The 17,727-nt window shown below is 34.2% G+C and overlaps 1 protein-coding gene across 2 annotated transcripts in view; it reads left to right on the top strand.

The window, feature by feature from the left end:
• The window catches only part of MEMO1 (mediator of cell motility 1), a 142,543-nt gene that overhangs the window by 84,499 nt on the left and 40,317 nt on the right, over window positions 1–17,727 (top strand). For both annotated transcript variants that reach the window (XM_030858001.3, XM_060309774.1), the window contains exons 5-6: window positions 4,824–4,936; window positions 7,207–7,318. In XM_030858001.3, coding sequence (XP_030713861.1) covers window positions 4,824–4,936; window positions 7,207–7,318 — 225 coding nt within the window. The remainder of the gene's footprint in view (window positions 1–4,823; window positions 4,937–7,206; window positions 7,319–17,727) is intronic.

The following is a 17,727-nucleotide window of genomic DNA, read 5'->3' on the forward strand; positions in this document are numbered from 1 at the left end:
GCAGAACTTTTATTGATGATGATATGTGCTAAAAGGGTACCCCTGAATTAAATTTGGCTTAGGAATATATAGAGAGCCTATATTGATATAAGTGGAAATTGTGTGTTAAATAAGTTGATGGACAGTGAGAATGGAAAGGAAAAAAATAATAAGGGAAGAGAGTCAAGGACTAAGAAGGTGACAATAAAGGAGATCAGTAAAAAGAAATACGAATGATGGATGATGATGTGATCAGTTTATTTTTATAATTAGTATATAGTAATTGAATTCTGAATAAATAAGTGTGAAGGTCTCAGTGTTAAAAATAATCATGGACAGTCTTGTTGTATTCTCTTGGAAGTGGCCCTCCCTGAGATTTGCAATATCTTCATAGTTCTTTAAGAAAATAGAGAAAACATCCTTTTGGGAATAATAAGTATAGAGAAAAAATAACAGTCCAAGAGAGAAGGATAAATTTGATACCACTAGCTTCCATTCTTCTTTCCCGTTCCCATTCTCTATGTGTCAACCAGGATCATCTTTTGTCCTTAAAATTTGAATGGATCTTTTACCTTTGCATGATTTTGTAACATCTTGCATGAACATTTGGAAAATATTTGTTCATTGAGTCATGCAGATCTTTCAAATGTTGACATTTCATCATACGATGTAAAAAAAAATCACATTTGTTAATATCACCATCAATTTCATGAGAAAAAATTTTAATTATTGGGAAGCTTTTTGCAAAAGTCTAATTTTCACTTAAAAGTTTCAATTTTATCATTGGCAACAAATACGTCAAATATTTTCTTTGAAGTGTCAGGCTCATTTTGTTCATTTTCTAAAAAATTTCTGCTGGATACCTAAATTGGAATAACCACAATTTGTCTACAGTCATTTTTTTGAAGTAAAAATTGTGTTCCGTGGAAAAAAGTCTACTTCAGCTCATAACTCAAAATCACACAGATGCTTTTTCCTTGAGACATACTTCTGTATGCAGTAGAAGTGCTTTATGTGTTTATCACCACAAATTGAATGCATTTTGTCATACAGAATATTTTTATAAAACTGTACTCGAAGTTCAAAATTTAATGAAATTAAATGAAACTGGCTTAAAAAAAAATACAGCATGGGTGAAGGTGAAGAATACATGACTACTAGTACATTTTGATTCCGTTACCTTGGTTGTAGCCAGCAGTATACCCAGTCTTACTTTTGTACTACAAGTGCAAATGTTAACATGTTGAAAAGGCAAATAACTTCTTTGTATTATTATGAAAATAGTTTTGATTTTGTGGACTCCTTGAAAGGTTCTTGTGAATTCACAGTTCACACTTTGCGAACTGCTGTGATTCAGGGTGATTGGATTTATATTGTGGATAAGGTATTGGAGAAGGCATCTCTGGGGAAATGATTTTTAAGCCAAGCAAAAGAAACAATTACACGTGAAGAAGTTTTGAAATAGGCAAAGATAGTCTTGTTATCAAGGAACTGCAAGACCAGTGTGCATAAAGTACTGAGATCCAGCGGGGGAAGAATAACACAAGAAGGGGCCAGTTGATATGAGACTTTAGAACCCATTTTAAGGATTTTTGTATTTTATCCTCTGACCAAGAAAAGCCATTGAAAGACTTTTTAAGCAGGGAAGTGATATGATCTGATTCATGTTTTAGAAAGAATACTCAGGCTGTTTAAGGAATTTTAAAAATTATACATTTAATTAAGTTCTTTCCCATATTTAGAGTTGCAAAGTCTTTTCCTATTACTAAAACTTTGATTAAAAACCGGAACTCAGGATGTTACTTAGATAGTAACTTGATTTTGATTCATATCTTTCAGAAAACCTTGCAGGGCAGAAAAAGAATGCCAAAAGGAATCTTCTTTGGGGCCACATGACATTTTATTCTTTAGTTAAAATATCTCCACTTAACCATGAAACACTTTAAAAAAATTACTTGTGTTCCATTATTTAGTATAAGTAGTTGAATATTTATGAGAACAGACACTCAGGTAACTCATGTGTTAGGTGTACAGACTGCACTCCTCATAGTAAGTAACTCCACAAATGTGGATTCTCTGGAGGTATTATTATATGTGAAATACATTTATTTCTGAAAGAATGCCTACTGATTTTTTTCTATTTTTTTATATTAAAGGTTTCTTTCACGTGTATGGCAACAGTGATTATATGCCAATATTTAAAAGTTACTCTTTTAAGACAAAGAACTTTGTAATTAATTGAAGGGAGAGAAAGTGGCATTACTTCCAATGCCTGTATTACATTTCTCTCCAAAATATTTGTATGGTCTTGGTGTTTATGGATCTAGCAATCTAGGGGGAAAAATGCATTATCTTTTATTTACACTATTAATTGTCTTATAGCATATAGCTAACACAGAGACTCATTCTGAGATTACTACTTGTTCAATATCCAGTTTCTTTTTTCTTCTCTCAATGAAAAGAAGTCTTTTTTGGTTTGTTTTTGGGTATATCACTTTTAAGGGTTTTATATTGATGGGACCTAAATCTCTTTTTTCCTATTATCTCTCTTAACTAAATGTGGAACTTCACTATGTTGCTTTTGGATGAGTTTCAACCTTTGGGTACACAGTTGGATAATTCAGACTGATGGGACCCCTTTTCCCCACCAGACTTTATCTTTTCATCTAGGTTGGGTCTGACAAAAAGGCAAGCAAGATGAATAGTCACGTATTAGAGGAGGCAGTTAGGCTTTCGAAGCTGACCTCGGGTCTTTATTTCTGGAGTAACGCTCATCTTTTAGCCACTGTTAGAAGAACCTTGTTATACTTACCTATGAAATATATCTATGCCTAGATTGATTTTTAAAAGTCATTTCATATTTTAATTATATATTCTGAATTTCCCAGGAGTGTTCTGATTTTAAATATTCTATCCCTCTCTCTTTTCATAGAAATACATTCCTCAATCATAAAAATACTTTTTTTTTCTTACTTGATTCTTGATTCATATAATACCTATCCTTAAGCAAGTTTCCTAAGCACTCAGATTTACCATTTTCTATGTCCCTCATTAAACTTTAATTTTAAAAATGTGGTGGTATTTTTGTGCTGTTAAGATACAAGAACATAGTGGTATCTTTTGTTCATTTAGGAATCTATAGATCTGATTTTTTTTTTCTGAAATGGTTATTGAGTTGATCATAGAGATGGTGACAAGAAGTGGGTATTGGCAGGGGAGGCGAGGAAAGGGATTATGTTTCTGACTAGAAATGGCCTGTGAGTGAAGTCTTACATGTGGGCTCTGAGTGACATCTTGAGGATTGCAACATCTTGAGGAGATTTTGGGACTAAACTGAGAATTACCTTTTCCTTATCCACATGTTTCTTATCCACCCCTGCCCCCCAACACCCCATATAGCAAGTAAGATATAGCTGACAGTAGGTTAATTTTCTTAGCTGTAATAGAATTCTGTCAAAATAAATATATTGCTAAAGCACACATTCCTTGGCCTGCAAGTGTTTGATGTGAAAGAGATATAGCTCTGTGATTCAGTCTTTGTGTTTTTGTCCATTAGATGAGCAATGAGTAGCACTTAATTTTCTAGGTATATAGCTTACATATATTCCTTTTTTTTTATAGTTTTGGTTCTTTTGTGTCTGTAACTTTGTGTGTGTGTGTGTGTGTGTGTGTGTGTTGTGGGGAAAATTTTGTTCATATGAATCTGGGAGAAACAACGAAAATGGAGAGTTTGGAATTTAGATTGTAGAGATGTTTGAGATAAAATGGAGAATAAGTTAATTTTACTCTTGATGTTAAGATAAAAGGATTGTAAAGATTTAATCTACAGTTTAGCCTAGTTCTTTTCTTTAGCCTACAGTGCAAATAACACATAATTTTCTTTGTTTTTGAGAATGACTTCTACTTGAATGGGAACTGAGAAAGCTTATTACACAGAGTTCTCAACAAGATACCTTTTTTCTCTGCCATGGAAGAAATGTAGAAATAGCTTTAACAGAATGCTTCTTTGTAATGATATTTTGGATTTTTAGAATTTATACTTTTATGGATTTTTATTAATGTTGTAGTCAAGTTTAGAATTTGTTATTTTGAGATTTTAATAGATGAAATGTTTAAAATTCAATTAATACAGCTATTGAAAACTTTTTGTAGCCTAGCCATTGTGAATACAGAGGTGATTTTAAGCATAGTGGGTTGGTTTACTGTAGATAATCAGTAACTAGTATTCCCAGGTGTTAAACATGGTTCTTTTAAAGACCTTCCAACAAAAAGAGATAAGTAATTGAACTTAATTAACTGAGGAGCAAGTCATTGGTAGGAACATTAGTTTGCTAGTGCTGCCATAACAAACTACCATCAACTAGGGGACTGAAACAACAGAAATTTATTTTCTCACAGTTCTAGATGCTGGAAAAGTCCAAGATGGTTTGGCAGGGTTGGTTTCTTCTTAGGTTTCTTCCTTGGCTTGCAGATGACTGTCTTCCTGATGCCTCTTCACATGGTCAATCACCTCTCTGTGCATGTGCACCCCTGGTGTCTCTTCCTCTTCTTATAAGGACACCAGTCATATTGAATTCAGGCCTCACGGTAATGACCTCATTTTAACTTAATCACCTCTTTAAAGACCTTGTCTCCAAATAGGTTCCATTTTGAGGTACAGGGGTTGAGACTTCAACGTATGATTTCAAGAGAACACAGTTTAGCATATAGCAGTAGGTAATGAACTCAATCAAGGAAAACAATATTACATGTAATTTTTAAAAATTACTTGTTTTTTCCTTTTTATTTAATAAAGTTTTTGTAGAAGTGCAATTGTTCTGTGTTTTTTATTGTATATCTCCTAGCCGGAGAATTTTCATCCTTGGGCCTTCTCATCATGTGCCCCTTTCTCGATGTGCACTTTCCAGTGTGGATATATATAGGACACCTCTGTATGACCTTCGTATTGACCAAAAGAGTAAGTATATAGAAATTTTATAGTTTGTAAACAGCTGAAGTTTTTACAAATAGGAACTATAAGTTAATTTACAGTTAAAAGTATTAGTATCATAGTAATATTTGAATTGTAAAAATAAAATTTGTTATAACTAATCTGCAAAAAACAAAAACTAAGAAAGAAAATCTTCCATATGCCTAAAAGACAACTATAGTTTTTCTGCCAGCCGCAAAAATCTGTCAGATCCGCTAGTCTTTGGAGTGTAGTGGTTACATTTATAATCAGGGAAGTACCATGTACTTGTTGTACAGTGAGACAAGAAATTGGTACCCATAACAACTTGTTGAAACATTTTGGGCATGTTTGTCTTCCTCTGTGTATAACAGTTCCCTCACCGTAAATGGATAATGGTGATAGTGACTTTATATCCTCATATATGATTTTTATGGGAAAAAAATTGAGACCGTAGTTGTGAAACTCTGCAAGAAGGGTGCCACATAAATCTTAAGTGCATTTTATTTTTAAAACATATCTATTATTTTGATTTTTAAATAGAATTCTAGAAATCACAGTTTTTATTTAATCATGTCTCATTTTGTACATAATTTAAAAAATACCAAACAATACAGAGACTACTATAACAAATACTCATGTACTTATCATCCACACTTGACTCAGAATTTCCCCTCATCTGAACTCAATTTGATTTCCCCAAAGTAACCACATTCATGAACTTGGTGTGTATCCTTCCAGTTCATCAAATTATATTTTAAGTACGTTGAGTGTTTTTATTGTTTCAAGAAATTTTGCAACAAATTCTTCTGTAGAATGAAGAAAGCCATTTGCAGAGGAAATGATCACCTCTTTTTCTTTAATTTTTAGGCCTAAATTTTCATAATTTGGGGTTTTAAGTATTATAGAGTATTAGCAATTTGTTGTTAGGATATAGGTTATTAATGAAACTAGCCTTACTCCCTGGAATGGTTTTAGGGTACACATTTTTCAAATATTTAAAATGCTTTTAAAATTTTTATTTTTTTCTTCCAGTTCTATTGAGATATAGTTGACATACAACACTACATAGGTTTAAGTTATACGATATGGTGATTTGACTTTACATACATCATGAAATGATAAGTTTAGTGAATATCCATCATCTCATATAGATACAAAATTAAAGAAATAGAAAAAAATATTTTTTTCCCTTGTGATGTGAACTCTTAGGATTTACTCTCAACAACTTGTATATAACATACAGCAGTGTTTATTATATTTATCATGTTGTACATTACATCCCTAGTACTTACTTATCTTATTACTGGAAGTTTGTACCTTTTTACGACCTTCATTCCAATTCCCCTTTCCTCTGGGACACGCTTTTTTTTAAAACCTTGTTGGGGCATTCAGAAAATTTTGGTTTTGGATAGACTGACAATGAGGAATGGAGGATTTTTAATCAGGTATAATTTTATAGAAAAAAAAGTCATACCGTTATTTGTTCGTTTCTTTGTTATTGGTAAACCCATTTATGGATGTAGTTATAAAAATGCTGGTTTTGTTCAATGATAAAATAAAAATATTCTTATATCTTTTTTTACATATTTCATCATTTTCTTGCTATATATTGATAATATTTAGTTTTAAGTGTAATTCATCAGAAGGATTTGAATTACTAAATCATTTTAAAATTTTAAAATTATTTAAGGCATGGTACTGTGGTAAATTTATATTCCAGTCTATACCACGAGCTTAATTTTTAATGTTGAGGAAAATAGCATTCTCAGAAGGAATTTTCTTTTCTTATCTTAGTATGACAGGAACCTGAGGTGTAAAATAATAAGTCTGTACATTGTATTAAAAAACAAAACAAAACTCAAAAACTATATTATTAACCTCATGAGTAAGTAGACCAGGGGATTTTTCCATATTTCAGTAAGATTTCTAATCAACTGTTCTTGTTAATATCTACTGATTGAATAAGGTCAAGGATAAGCTTAGACTCAGAGGTGATTTTAGATATAATGAAAGGAATTGATGAAAAATTAAAATTACTATTTTTTATGTAACTATGTAACATATGAAAGTGCTGAATAAATCATTACACGTCTTACTGTTTTGTCTGGTATGTAAGAAGCTAGTTGTTTTTTCCTTTTTTTAAACTAAAAATGGAGAATATTATGTGGTGCTTTTTGTCTCTTGCCAAAGCATGTAGTTTTGTGTTACTGGATAGAGTCTCACAGGGTAAGGATATACATTAATATATTTGTTTTACTATATTTTGAAATCTCTAGTTTACGGAGAACTGTGGAAGACAGGAATGTTTGAACGAATGTCTCTGCAGACAGATGAAGATGAACACAGTATTGAAATGCATTTGCCTTATACAGCTAAAGCCATGGAAAGGTATATTAATTAATATAAGAAATCCCAGAGAAATCATGGATATTAATTTCTTTGGAATTATTTTAACTAGGGTGAGATAATCATTAGGATAAAGAGTTTTAAAATTTTTGTTGAAATGAAATAAAAATTTGGGATTGGATTTTCTGAATATGGATTGAAGTTGGTTTTGAGTAGTTTGCCTTTGAAGGCTTAACGTGTAAAGTGACGTGGTTGTCTTATTAGGTAGAAGTATTAAAAGAAAAAAACAACAACCCGTGTGTGTGTGTTTGTGTGTATTGATTTGCCTGTTATCTTATTCATTATACATTCATTTATCTCAGAGTAACAATTACATTCTTTCATGTTATAGTGCTATAAGTAAGTAATCATAAAATTTTAGATTTGGAAGTAACTTTGGAGGTAATTTATTTCAGCCTTAATCAAAGTACATGAATCTCTATTATAAAAGAGATTATTGTATAATAATATATAATAAAAGAGATTATCTAAATATAATATAGATCTGTTATAAAAGAGATCTCTTTTATAAAAAGTGCTTGACAGATTCTTATTTGGTACCTGCTAAAAGGTCTTCTAGTGATAGGGTGTTCACTAGACTATAAGTAGAGTGAAGACAGGGAAAATATCTATTTTGTTTTCCACTTATACCCCAGTGCCTAGCACAACGCCTGTCACGTAGTAGTCAATTTATTTTGGTAAAATGAAAGAATTGTTTTAAGAGCTTTCTTTCTTCTTTTAGGGCAATATTCAAATTAGGAAGTTTTCCTTTTATAGGTCACATTTCTCTAATTTTTTCAACCATTTCCTTTATATGGACTTAATATTCCATATGTAGTTTGACTAGTTCTAAATATGGTGAGATTATTCCTTCTCTGGTCCTCATTACTGTATTCTCTTAGGAAAATAAGTAGTGCATTATAGGTTTTCAGTAAATATTTGTCAATTAAATGCATTAATGAAGTCTGAGATTATCTAAGCAGTTATTATGCTGATATGGCTTACCTTACTATTGTCTGATATACTTGTGGTCAGCTGAAACCCCAAGGCTTTTTTACACTGTTAAGCTGGATTATTTCTCCTCTTGTACTTTTGTGGTTGATTTCTTTTTAACCCTAAATGTGTTTGTCTCTTCAGTTATTTCTGTTTAATATTTCCATGTTGCTTTTATTCCATTATTGCAGTTTTGGGGGTTATTTCCACTCTTAATTCTGTTATCAAAGTATTATTTACTTCTCTCAGTCTTATGTTATCCACATCTTTTCACAATGATAACTATGAGGAATTAACATAAACCTGAAGAAGTTTCCAAAAATAGTGTGATATTAAATTATAAGCAGTATAATTTTAGGTTAATTGTTTTAATACATTCTAATTCTTTAGAAGTTATTAAACCAATATAGGCCGTTTAAGTTTTGGAATCCTAGTGTAATCAGAACATCCCATTCTTCAACTACATAGGACAGTAGAAAACTTTGGTTATTTGCTGAAATGTTTGCATATTTTGTCATAAGAAAATATATTTTAGACTTAATAAATTTCAATACAATAGGACCAGTAAACTGCCAACAGTATCCTTAAGGAAGCTTTAATAAAATAACATTTTTGTTGTTATTTCAAAAGTAAAACAGGCATAATGTGGAAATTTAGGAAAATAGAAATTTGAAACCAGTGAACAAAATTTTTGTTCATAATTTCCTATTAAATAGTGTTAAATAACCACTTTTAAGTATATCACTTCTCAAGAAAACCTTCCCTACATCTCAGATTACATTAGGATTCCTAATACTGACTCTTAGAAAGTACCTAGTACTTTTCCTTTGTAGTCTTTGCTGCGCTCACTACCTGTATCAGTCTTTCATTACTGAGTAACAAATTGCCTCAAAGCTTAGTGACTTAAAATCATAACTATTTTATTGCTCACAATTTTTGGATCAGGAGTTTGAGTAGGGAATACCTTGCTCTGGTCCACAAGATACTGACTGAGATGGCTGGAGTGGGCCTTGAGGATGCAAGATGGCCTTAGTGCTGGCTTTTACTTGAGACACCTCATCTGTTCTCTAGATGGCCTGTTTGTTTACCAACCAGGGCTTTTCTATATTCTTGGTTTCTCTGTAGAAGGATAGTCTGGATTTCTTTACATGGTGATTCTGGATAACAAGAGAACAAAACCAGAAGTTTCTTGGCCCATTAAGGCCTAGGCCTGAAACTACATAGTATCATTTCAACTGTATTTTGTTTTTCAAAGGAGAAATAGATGCCACCTCTTGACAGGAGGAGTAGCATATGTGTACAGGAGTAGGAGGTATTGTTGGCAGCCATCTTTGCAGATGGCTACCACAATTCTTCCTCTGGTGGACAATTCACATTTCTCCAACATGGAGGGCACCCCCAGCTCTCCTAAGATGCCCAGAAATCTCATCCAGTTATGACCTCAGGTTCGAAGTCCATTATCTTATGATCTGCATTAGGTTGGGATATGGATGAGGCTCCTTGGGTGTAGCTCTTTTTGATTTGGATACCTGTGCACTAAGAAGGCAAGTCTCCCCCTCCCCCTCCCAATACACTCAGTATACAGTTTTGAGACAAGGACAGTAAAGCACAATAGTTACTTCCGTTGCAGAGTGAAAGAATGGGAAGCATGTAGTAGTCTCTGGTCCAAAGCAATTCTGAACTCTAACCAGGAAATAGAAAATATCCTTGATTATGGCTTGGTTCTGTCTTCTGGTAGTGGCTTCATAATTCATTACAGATGGTTCCTGACTTATGATGATTCCACTTAAGATTTTTTGGCTTTTTGATGGTGTGAAAGTGATACATATTAAGTAGAAACTGTACTTCGAATTTTGATCTTTTCCCAGGCTAGCAATGTGTGTGCTTACTCTCTCATGTTTCTGGGCAGTGGCAGTGAGTCGCAGCACCCAGGCAGCCTCATGATCACAAGGGTGAACAACCGGTACACTTAAAATCCTCTGTACCAAGACAACCATTCTGTTTTTCATTTTCAGTACAGTATTCAATAAATTACATGAGAGATTCAACACTTTATTATGAAAAAGGCTTCATGTTAGATGATTTGCCCAACTGTAGACTAATGTAAATGTTCTAAGCACATTTAATGTAGGCTAGGCTAAGCTATGATGTTTAGTAGGTTAGGTGTATTAAATGTATTTTCGACTTACAGTGGGTTTATTGAGACTTAACTCCATTTAAGTTGAGGAAGACCTGTATTATTCTTAGCTCTTGACTGGATCCTTTCGGCTTTTGGCTCTCCTCTCTGAGTCATTTTTACTTTTCCATAAGAAATGGGCCTTGTTTGCATCTAAGTAGCAGTTTTAGTCTACTTCATGTATGTGACAGTTTAAGAGCCTAAAGGCCTCTTTTTATTTGGAACAGTGTTTTGTTTTGTTTTTTAGTACAAACTGATTGAACTCCATTAAACACTTTGTGGGTTTTCTGTACATCAGATTATAAGTGCATTCCATTAGACAAAAGTCACATCCACAGTTCTTTCTGAGACAGGCTTCTTTCTACTTTGGATCTCAAGTTAGGGGCCTGGAGTTTCTTAGAAGCCCTTTTACCTGCCTGAGAGAGTATACAAGCACTGTCTTAAGGCTTCCTGAGGTCCTAATACATTTTACAGATGCATTTTGATTTGATGCCTCTGAGCCCATGTTCTTGGTAGCACTGTGGATTTGATCTTTGTCCTTATGCTGTTTCTTTGACAGTTTTCTGCTATCTGTAGAGGCTAGCGATGAGAAAGTTATTTTCCAACCAAGCAACTCCTGGTTGGAAATATTTCTTTTAAATTCTGCTTATTTCTTTTAAATTCTTTAGCTCATGTTTTTCTTCTTGTACCTTCTCATACTTGGCTGTAAAGAAGCCATTGACACTTTGAATATTTTGTCTGGAAATCTTCTTAGCTATTTTTAATCTTTAAGTGTATTTTTAATCTTCTAAGTTACGTTATGCTAATTGTTCTCCCAGTAAATAATATGGATAACCCTATTTCTAGCCTCCTATAGCAGTGTCCTTACTGCTCATCCAGTTTCCAGGCTCCTTGTTGCCCTTTCAACTTCCACCTATCTCTTTGTCCACAAAGCCAATATTATATTTTTTAGGTTTCTCTTACAGCAATACGCTTTCCAGGTACTATTTTTTGGTCTCAGTTATCTATTGCAGCATGGCATATCACCTTAAAGTACCTTTTTTTTTTTTGTTTATGATTCTTTGGGCTAGATATTTGGTCAGGGATGAGTGGCAACCAGTCATCTCTGTTTTATCTGCTGCCAGTTGAGACAGGTTGACTTAGGCTAGATGTTCCAAGGTGCTCTCACTTTCTGTTTGGGGCTATGATGCAGGTTGTCTGCTGGGCACCTTAGTTCTCATCTTGGTGCTATCTCCACTTGTTGTTACTCTTCCTTCAGGGCCTGTCTCTTACACATGGTTTCCCTTTCCTGCTGGACTATCCTGAAGTACATGGCAGTTCAGGGTAACAAGAAAACAAGTAGAAACTTCTAGGCCTCTTAATATTTAGGCTTGGAACTGGCACAGTATCACTTATGTTGCATTCTACTTGGCAAAGTAAGTTGGAAGGCTAGGTCCAAAGGGAAGGAGAAATTGGCTCTATACCTAATGGGAGGGGTGGCATGAGCATTCAGAAGTGGGAGGAATTTTGGTGATTATATTTGTAGACAACCTACCACAGTAGCTGCAATTAAATAACTCTTTATCTCCCTTCTCTGGTACTTCCCTAACCTATTCCCTACTCCAGGGCAGCTAGTCTACCCTGTATCTTCTGTACCCGTCTCAGTACCTGGTACACAAAAGGATCTCAATAATTAATTGTTGAATAAATTAATAACAATCTATTTTTAATACTTTTATTAAATATTTTTTCCAAAAATGAGATCAGTTTTTTTTTATTAACTGCTTTTCATATCATGAACCTATTTCCATGTCATTTTTTAAACTCCTTTTTATTGGGTATACATAGGACTTTCTAGTATATGTCTCTGTAATACTTCAATTGATCATTTAATTTTAAAACTTTTCCCTCATTTTTCACTACTATAAAAACAGGTTTAACAATTAAATATCTATTATTTATAATTTTCTTATTTTAAACAGATTTAAAAATGATATTCATTAGAGGTTATAGAGGAGAAAACATAAAATGACCCATAATCCCCTTGCTCAGTTAATTCTGTTGACATTTAAAAAATGGATGTACATGGTTTAAAAGTGTAAACAACATCAAGAAGTACAAAATGAGCAGTGAAAGCCGCTTTGCTTCTCCTCAACCAGTGTTTACTGACAGTAAAAATTATTATAGATATGCTAACATATATGTATGCATATATGTTTGTGTATGTACAATATATGTATAAGATTTATACATACACATGTTTTTGTGAAAATTAAAACATGTAAATAGGAGATGATATCTTAAGTATTTTATTCTGATCCTTTTTTTCCATATATTATCTTTACGATTGAAATTCATAGTATTTTTTTGTTTTTGTTTTTGTTTTTGCGGTACGCGGGCCTCTCACTGTCGTGGCCTCTCCCGTTGCGGAGCACAGGCTCCGGACGCGCAGGCTCAGCGGCCATGGCTCACGGGCCCAGCCGCTCTGCGGCATGTGAGATCTTCCCAGACCAGGGCACGAACCCATGTCCCCTGCATCGGCAGGCGGACTCTCAACCACTGCGCCACCAGGGAAGTCCAGAAATTCATAGTTTTTAATATTGCATATAATTACATTTGAGAGAGTTAAGTTTGGATATGTAGAAATCGTCTATCTTGAAAAAAACTGTTCACTCTTAAAATTAACAACATGATCCCACCTCTTCTTTTTCTTTGCATTTTACTCTGTTCAGTTATCTTTCGCCCCTTTTATTCCTTTCTCTGTATCATTCCCATTTACTCTATTTACAGTTTAAATTTTTAATTGATTTCTGAGGTAATTTACATACTGTAAAATATGCTCGTTATGGCATAGAAGTCTGTGAATATTGATAAATGCAGAGTTGTAAATATTCACCACCGTCAAGATATAGAACAATTCCTTTGCCCTAATTTCAGTGCTTTTCTTTTTTGTTCAGAAAAATGTGCAAAGTAAATAGAGTTCTTTAGTAACTTTCAAAGTGTTTGAGAAATATGACCCTATAAAAATGTTCATGTTAGGGCTTCCCTGATGGCGCAGTGGTTGAGAGTCCGCCTGCAGATGCAGGGGACGTGGATTCGTGCCCCGGTCCGGGAGGGTCCCACATGCCATGGAGCGGCTGGGCCCGTGAGCCATGGCCGCTGGGCCTGCGCATCCGGAGCCTGTGCTCCGCAGCGGGAGAGGCCACGGCAGTGGGAGGCCCGCGTACCGCAAAAAAAAAAAAAAAAAAAAAAGTTCATGTTCACTGTAAAAATATCATTATTATCTTTTTAGCCATATAATGCTTTTTGTTACTAATATTTTGGAACATGGGCAACTTGAAAGCACAGTACCATGTATTTAAATCTGTTTCATCTTATGTTTCAGGTTCTAGCCAATCTTAGAAATTCACCATGGTTAGGATTTGGTAACTTAGTACTTATACCATTATATATATCTAGAAAATCTTGATTTTGTATAGTTTAATCCAAATTGTTAAACCTAATTCTTGTAATTCTTGTGTTTATTTGTATTAATTATATTTTTGAGTTCCCTGAGTGAGAATGTCAGATGCCTTGTATGGTATTAATTACTATTAACTGAACGTTTTTTCTATTTGTAACATCTTATACTAGTGTAATACATTTGTGATAATTGATGAACCAATATTGATACATGATTATTAACTGAAGTTCATAGTTTAATTAGGGTTCACTCTTTGTGTTATATAGTTTATGGGTTTTGCGAAGTGCCTCATGTCATGTATCTACCATTATAGTACCCTGTAAAATAGTTTTACTGCCCTAAAAATCCCCTGCGCTTTACCTATTCGTCTTCTCCCCCCTCTCTACCTCCATCCAACCCCTGGTAACTGCTGATCTTTTTACTGTCTTCATAGTCATATAGTTTCTAGAATATCATGTAGTTGGAATCATGCAGTATGTAGCCTTTTCAGGTTGGCTTCTTTAACTTGGTAATATATTTTCAAGATTCCTTCATGTCTTTTTATGGCTTGGTAGCTTATTTTTCTTTATGTTGAATAATAGTCAATTTTATGGGTGTATCACAGTGTATCCATTTACCTATTAAGAGATTATTGATATACTTGGATTAATATCTGTTATATTTGTTACCATTTTCTGTTCATTGCCCTTGTTCTTTCTTTCTTTTTTGTCTTCCCCTCTTTTTCTTCTTGCTCAGGTTTTAATTGAGCATTTAATATGAATTCATTTCTTTCCTCTCTTTGTATATTGATTATACTTCTTTTTACTTTGTTTAGTGGTTGCTTTAAAGTTTGCAACATACATTTGCAACTGATGCAAGTGTACTTTCAAGTAACACTGTACGGATTCATGTAGTGCAAGTATCTTATAACAGAGTATTCCCGATTTCTCCTTCCTGTCCCTTATAACATTGTTATCATTCATAAGCTATAATTACCAAACACATTATTGCTATAATTATTTTGAACAATTGTTATCTGTTGGATCAATTAAGAATAAGAAAAATAAAATGAAATAAACGAAAGATGTTATTTTACATTCTTTTATCCCTCTCTAATGTGCTTCCTTTCTTTTATGTCGATATGAGTTTATGACCTATATCATTTTCCTTGTCTCAGAAGGACTTTTTGGCAGTTTATAGCTCTGATTTTATTTTATTTATTTTAAAATATTTATTTATTTGGCTGTATTGGGTCTTAGTAGTGGCGTGCGGGTTCTTCTCTAGATGTGGCGCACAGGCTCCAGAGCACATGGGCTCAGTAGTGCGGCCCTCAGGTTTAATTGCCCCGCAGCATGTAGGATCTTAGTTCCCCAACCAGGGATCAAACCCGCTTCCCCTGCATTGGAAGGCAGATTCTTAACCACTGGTCCACCAGGGAAGTTCCTGATTTTATTATTTAAAACTTGTTATTTTGGGTTGGAAAAAGGATTTCTTTTCCTTTACCTTTGTCACCTTCTCAGGAATACACAAGAGACTCCTTTTCCAATGTTGCTGTTAATCACAGATTAAGAATAATGTATTTTATTCATGGGGAGTAATTAAGTAGGCTAGTAAACAAAACTCATTTTGGCCCATAATCGTAATTCCCCCTGCCTTCAGTTTTACTAGTTATTGATGTAAATATTTAATTTTTTTTTTTTTTTTTTTTGCGGTACTCGGGCCTCTCACTGTTGTGGCCTCTCCCGTTGCGGAGCACAGGCTCCAGACACGCGTAGGCTCAGTGGCCATGGCTCACGGGCCCAGCCGCTCCGTGGCATGTGGGATCTTCCCGGACCGGGGCACGAACCCGTGTCCGCTGCATCAGCAGGCGGACTCTCAACCACTGCGCCACCAGGGAAGCCCTGATTGTTTTTAAGATGACATTTACTCTCAAAATTTAAAAATTTTGGTTAATCTGAATTTTTCTGGTATTAGTAGAGTTGCCTAATTGTGCAAGGAATGACAGGTGATAAAAAATAAGTAAATATTTTGTGTTTCCTCAGCATATAGTCTAGTAGGAGAGATATCTATATAAATAAATGTAATATAATTCAAAATGTAATAAGTACGATTGAAGAGTTTATAGGAACAGAAAAGGGGGGGTGTAGGTGATAACTGAGTTAGGGGAGCACAGAAGGCTTTGTGAGAAGGTGATATTTGAGTGGACTTTGAGGATGGCTATAATTTTCACAGAATGGGGCAGAATTTTTTGAGGGAAAGGGAGTACTGTAAATACAAAGTATAGGAGTAAGAAAGCCCAGGGCTTATTTTAAGAACAGAAAATTAATCGACTTAGCTTGCAGGAGTTACAGAAGGCTGAACTAGTAACTGAGGTCTGTCTGTAGATGTTTTTTGGCCTGCATAGTTAGAAGAAGTTTTTCACAGATATGAATGTTTTTAGTTGGATATTGGTCCTGCCACTTCCTGTTATCTTATACCTTATCTGACTTTTCACACATATATGATACCAACGTGGGACTGGAGACATTTGAATAGGTAACTTTGTAGAGGTGTAGAGTAAGAGGGCCAAGATTAGAAAGTTGGAAAGTAGGTTGGGACAGGATTATGAAGGGCATTGAATATCATTTTAAGATATTTGTATTTCATTCCATGATTGGCATAGAGCTAGTAAAAGTTCCTCAGCAAAAGAGGGAGATGATTAGAACTTGACTATAAGAGTATTACTCTTTGATGGCGTGATGGTACTGTGAAGGATGGATTAGAATTGGAAGAGGTTGGTAGAAATAGTTTAGAAATCACGGGGGCTTTGAACTAACGTAGTGGTGGATAGGGTAGCAGACTGAGCAGATTATGGGAGACATTTAAAGGTTAGAATGAGCAAAACTTGGTAAATATTTCTATGTGGTAGAGTAAGATAATTTTAAGATAAGTTTAAGGCCTAAGAGTATACAATTATCAGAGATGGTAAAGCTGTTAAGTTTTAGATGTAAACCCGGGTGTAATTTTAGGAGAGCATAGGGCATGGAAATAAATGTTGACTTGTTTCTCTCAAAATACTAGAATGTCTCTATAATTCTGACAGCAGACTTGGGCCAATTTATCATAGGACTCTTGCTTCAAATGGTTGAGTTTCCAAAACAGAGTTTAGTACGATTCTCTGGTACCTGAAATATGCCTGCTCTTGTAAAACCTTTCTAATAAGTACTCCTACTGGAATGGAAATTCAGAAAGGTAAAACCTTTGAAATTAGTTTTGATAATCTCATTAGATTCACTTACCTGATCCAACAGTAAAGATTTATAATGACTTAATGGTAATTTTAGTTGTCATTGACAGCTAGTTTACCTTCTCCCTTTTCCCTTTTCTTTCCCTTCCCCAGTTTCCCTTTTTCATGAACATAGAAGTTTCCTTTTGAGTATTACCTGTATCCGGAAGAGAGCATTTTTTAGAATTATAGATAGAACATGGAGAATCTCTGGAATAATAAGTACAAATTCTCTGTTGGTCGTAATGGAATAATTTTAGTTTCTATGACCATGAAAAGGATGAGCAAGAGGTAGCATAAGACATTTGAGAAGATTGGGATGTATTTTATTTTTATCAGAGTAAAGATTTTTTTATATTTACATATGTTTTGTCCTCTTTTTTCCCTATGAATATTTTCTGTCTAAAAGAGGAGAGGAGAGTAAATTATATAGTGATATTATTGTGGCAACAGCCTCAGCACCTTAGGGATAAGAATAATTTTTCTTCTGACTGGCTTAGTTATTATTTATTTATTTGGTTGCACTGGATCTTAGTTGCGGCAGGCGGGCTCCTTAG

Source organism: Globicephala melas, chromosome 12, assembly GCF_963455315.2.
Source record: "Globicephala melas chromosome 12, mGloMel1.2, whole genome shotgun sequence".
NCBI classification, from domain to species: domain Eukaryota; kingdom Metazoa; phylum Chordata; class Mammalia; order Artiodactyla; family Delphinidae; genus Globicephala; species Globicephala melas.